The 2,961-nt window shown below is 40.4% G+C and overlaps 1 protein-coding gene across 1 annotated transcript in view; it reads left to right on the forward strand.

The window, feature by feature from the left end:
- mbd1b (methyl-CpG binding domain protein 1b) overlaps positions 1–2,961 on the forward strand; it is a 10,092-nt gene that overhangs the window by 1,596 nt on the left and 5,535 nt on the right. The window contains exons 3-9 of the mRNA XM_032512619.1: positions 440–580; positions 1,195–1,336; positions 1,427–1,713; positions 1,856–1,938; positions 2,065–2,108; positions 2,444–2,584; positions 2,673–2,753. Coding sequence (XP_032368510.1) covers positions 440–580; positions 1,195–1,336; positions 1,427–1,713; positions 1,856–1,938; positions 2,065–2,108; positions 2,444–2,584; positions 2,673–2,753 — 919 coding nt within the window. The remainder of the gene's footprint in view (positions 1–439; positions 581–1,194; positions 1,337–1,426; positions 1,714–1,855; positions 1,939–2,064; positions 2,109–2,443; positions 2,585–2,672; positions 2,754–2,961) is intronic.

A 2,961-nucleotide genomic window follows, 5' to 3' on the forward strand; every position in this document is an offset into this window, starting at 1 on the left:
TCGCAATTGAGCTGGCAGTGGTGATGCAGATGTGCTTAGATGATGTACACATTTTCTGACAATTTAACAGTGAGAATATTTGATTAAGGGGAATGCTTACAAATGATGTACACTAGCACAGGGGTTACAGTTAATAGCTGACTGGTAGGAAAAAGAGTATAGTCATATGTTGTGTTATAGCTTAAATAGTCCTGTTTAGATGAACTGCTAATGAAAAATCTGAGGGTATTGCACTGCTTTTATTACTAGTTGTTGAACTACTGCTGAAACAGCTAAACGCAAACTTCTAGACAACTCTGCCTCAATCTGTAGAAACAAAATGTGTACCACAACATGGCTTAGCATATTACTATTTTCTTAGATGGCTTCACGTCTGTTTTTGTCATGTGGTATGAAGATTTCTAACATGCATAATTCCCAGCTCCTCTTTTAAATGCAGGCTTCAGCTTCCCCGTCGTAAGCGAACGCATCCAGATGAAGGATGGGACGACTGGCCAGTACTTGGAGAGGGTTGGAAACGCAAAGAAGTTGTCCGGCGCTCAGGTTCTAGCATAGGACAGAAGGATGTATATTACCTGAGGTAAATACCTACTAGTGGAAATGTAAAAAGAAAATCCCAGTGTAACGTTGTTTTGAGTTCAGGGGCCAGAATGTACTTTCATACATTTACTTGGTGGTCAGCAATTTTGATTTTAGTGCTGAGATTTTACTCCTTGTTAACAACTTCCTGTCACTTCTTTTACTCTTTGTTTTTGGTAGTCAGTGACACAACTTTGTGTGTTAGGGCTTAAATTGAAAATATTAGCTGTATAAGCTTTGCAGGTATGAGATTGTGCGTCTCTTTCACTTTTATATGATTGTTGTTGTATTGTAGTTTTAATACTGTTTGGTTTTAAAGAGGTTGGACACAATTATTAATTTCACAGTGTCTCCATGGGCTCTGGGAACTTGGGATGCTTTTTTGCATTTTATAGACTAACTAATTGATTAATCAAAAAAAGTAACCACCGGATAAATGAATAATAAATCTAAGTTTTAGTTACAGCACTAACCAATTTCAAAAAGGCTTACATGAATAATGTTATCTTTGTATAGAAGCTGAAGCATGTGACAGAAGACAACAGGATGTTGTAGTTTTTAGCAGTTGTCATCAAGCTCTTTTCAGTTGTAATCGTGTGTTATTTTTCTTTGCAGTCCGCGTGGTGATCGAGTGAGAAGTCGAGTAGAACTGATTTCAGTGCTGGAGGGAACGTTTGACTTGTCAACCTTTGAATACAAGTCAGGAAAGTTCCTAGATGGTCAAGCACCACCCATAAGAATTCGAAACCGAGCAAAGGTATTGGCTTCTTTTATCACTTTGAAACTTAAAACATGTAAGATTTGCGTGTGACTTACAGTTAGTTTTCCTCACTTTCTTGTCCATCAGAGAAAAATCCGGGAGCGTTCTTCCTCAGAGTCCAGCTTTATGGAGAGAGGAGAGGGGGCCGACACTCCAGACTCCTACCACAGGCTCACCCCCAATGTGGGGCCCAAAAACCTCCACTCCAACCAGTCAAGTTTCTCCTTGTACAGTACAATAGGAACTCCAAACGAAGGCCCTCGCAATGAGAATCCACCAGCGGAAGATAAAATTAAACTTCCCCTTCCCACATCATCCAGAGCACTTCCACTTCCCTCCATAAATGGAGAAATTGGGTCTGAGGACAGCACACTGTTAGTCAATTATTTAATCCTTATTATTAAAACTGCTGATGTAATTAAAACACTAGAGTATTTCAAGTTAATCAAAGGGGTTTGTTTGTGGTGAGTTGATGATGTATGTGGATGGACTGAGCCCTCTCGTGTTTCCCTGCAGGGTCTGTGCTAGATGCGGCATTTCCTTCACAGGCACGTGGTATGACAAACAAAGGAAGAGGCCCTGCTGTCCCAGCTGTTGGGGTATGCCAATTTATGACTGTTTAATGTCTTGATTCTTAGGAAAATGCAGCGTTAGAAGTAGGAGAAAAAACAATTCATGAAAATAACTGTACTCATCCTACAATGTTTATTTCTTTTAAATTCCAGCCGCCTCAAAGACAAAAGAGCATCCGATGGTTCGTTTCAGAAAGGTAAAGCATTGGCTGTCAACAGGTTGTGTGAATAAACAGCTGCATTGTAGCCACTTTAACTAGCCAAATCATCGGTCCATTGGGAACTTATCAATAATACACTAATTCAACTATGGATTCAGAATATACACATTATGTGAATGTTTTGTACATTAGGAAGTATGGTTGTTGAAACTAACTGGACATGTAATCAAGAAAAGGTGAAATTGAATATTCTTCAACACTAAGAACACAAAGTTCCTCAATTTCTTACCGGAATTAGGACACTGATGAAACTGTACAAAGGGATACTAATAAATAACCTGCTTTTTTATTTCTCTACATGTCAACTGTAGTGGATTCCTTGTGGACAGTGTGTGGGATGCCACAACACAGTGAACTGTGGGCAGTGTGCCAACTGCAAGCATGGACAGCAGAGCAAAGAGTCCCGGAAACGCCTATGCCGAAAACGCAAATGTATATGTCCTATTCGCAAGGTACGCTGCCGGGGACACAACAGTTATTAATTATTTTGATTCCAATTGTTGTGCTAATTTTGCCACTTTTTCTTGGATATTCCACCAGGACCCTGGAAGTGGAGCTTTCCTGCTACAGAGGCCTTATAATGAAATTCCTGAAACGTTTGATGACAGCATGAGTTTCCAGGTAATAAACACTTTTATAATACACTAACTCCTATTTTCCACCAGGCGTGTCTGCTCGACCCCCATGAGCAAACGCAGCCATTCAAGTCAATGCTTGATATTCCACCAGCCACTACTGAGCGCGTCCCAGAAGCAGCTCTCCGCTCTGCTCAGTAAAAGATACGCGCCAGGTCTAATTTAATGCGAGCCGCCGGGCTTTCAAATAAACA

Source organism: Etheostoma spectabile, chromosome 4, assembly GCF_008692095.1.
Source record: "Etheostoma spectabile isolate EspeVRDwgs_2016 chromosome 4, UIUC_Espe_1.0, whole genome shotgun sequence".
NCBI lineage: Eukaryota > Metazoa > Chordata > Actinopteri > Perciformes > Percidae > Etheostoma > Etheostoma spectabile.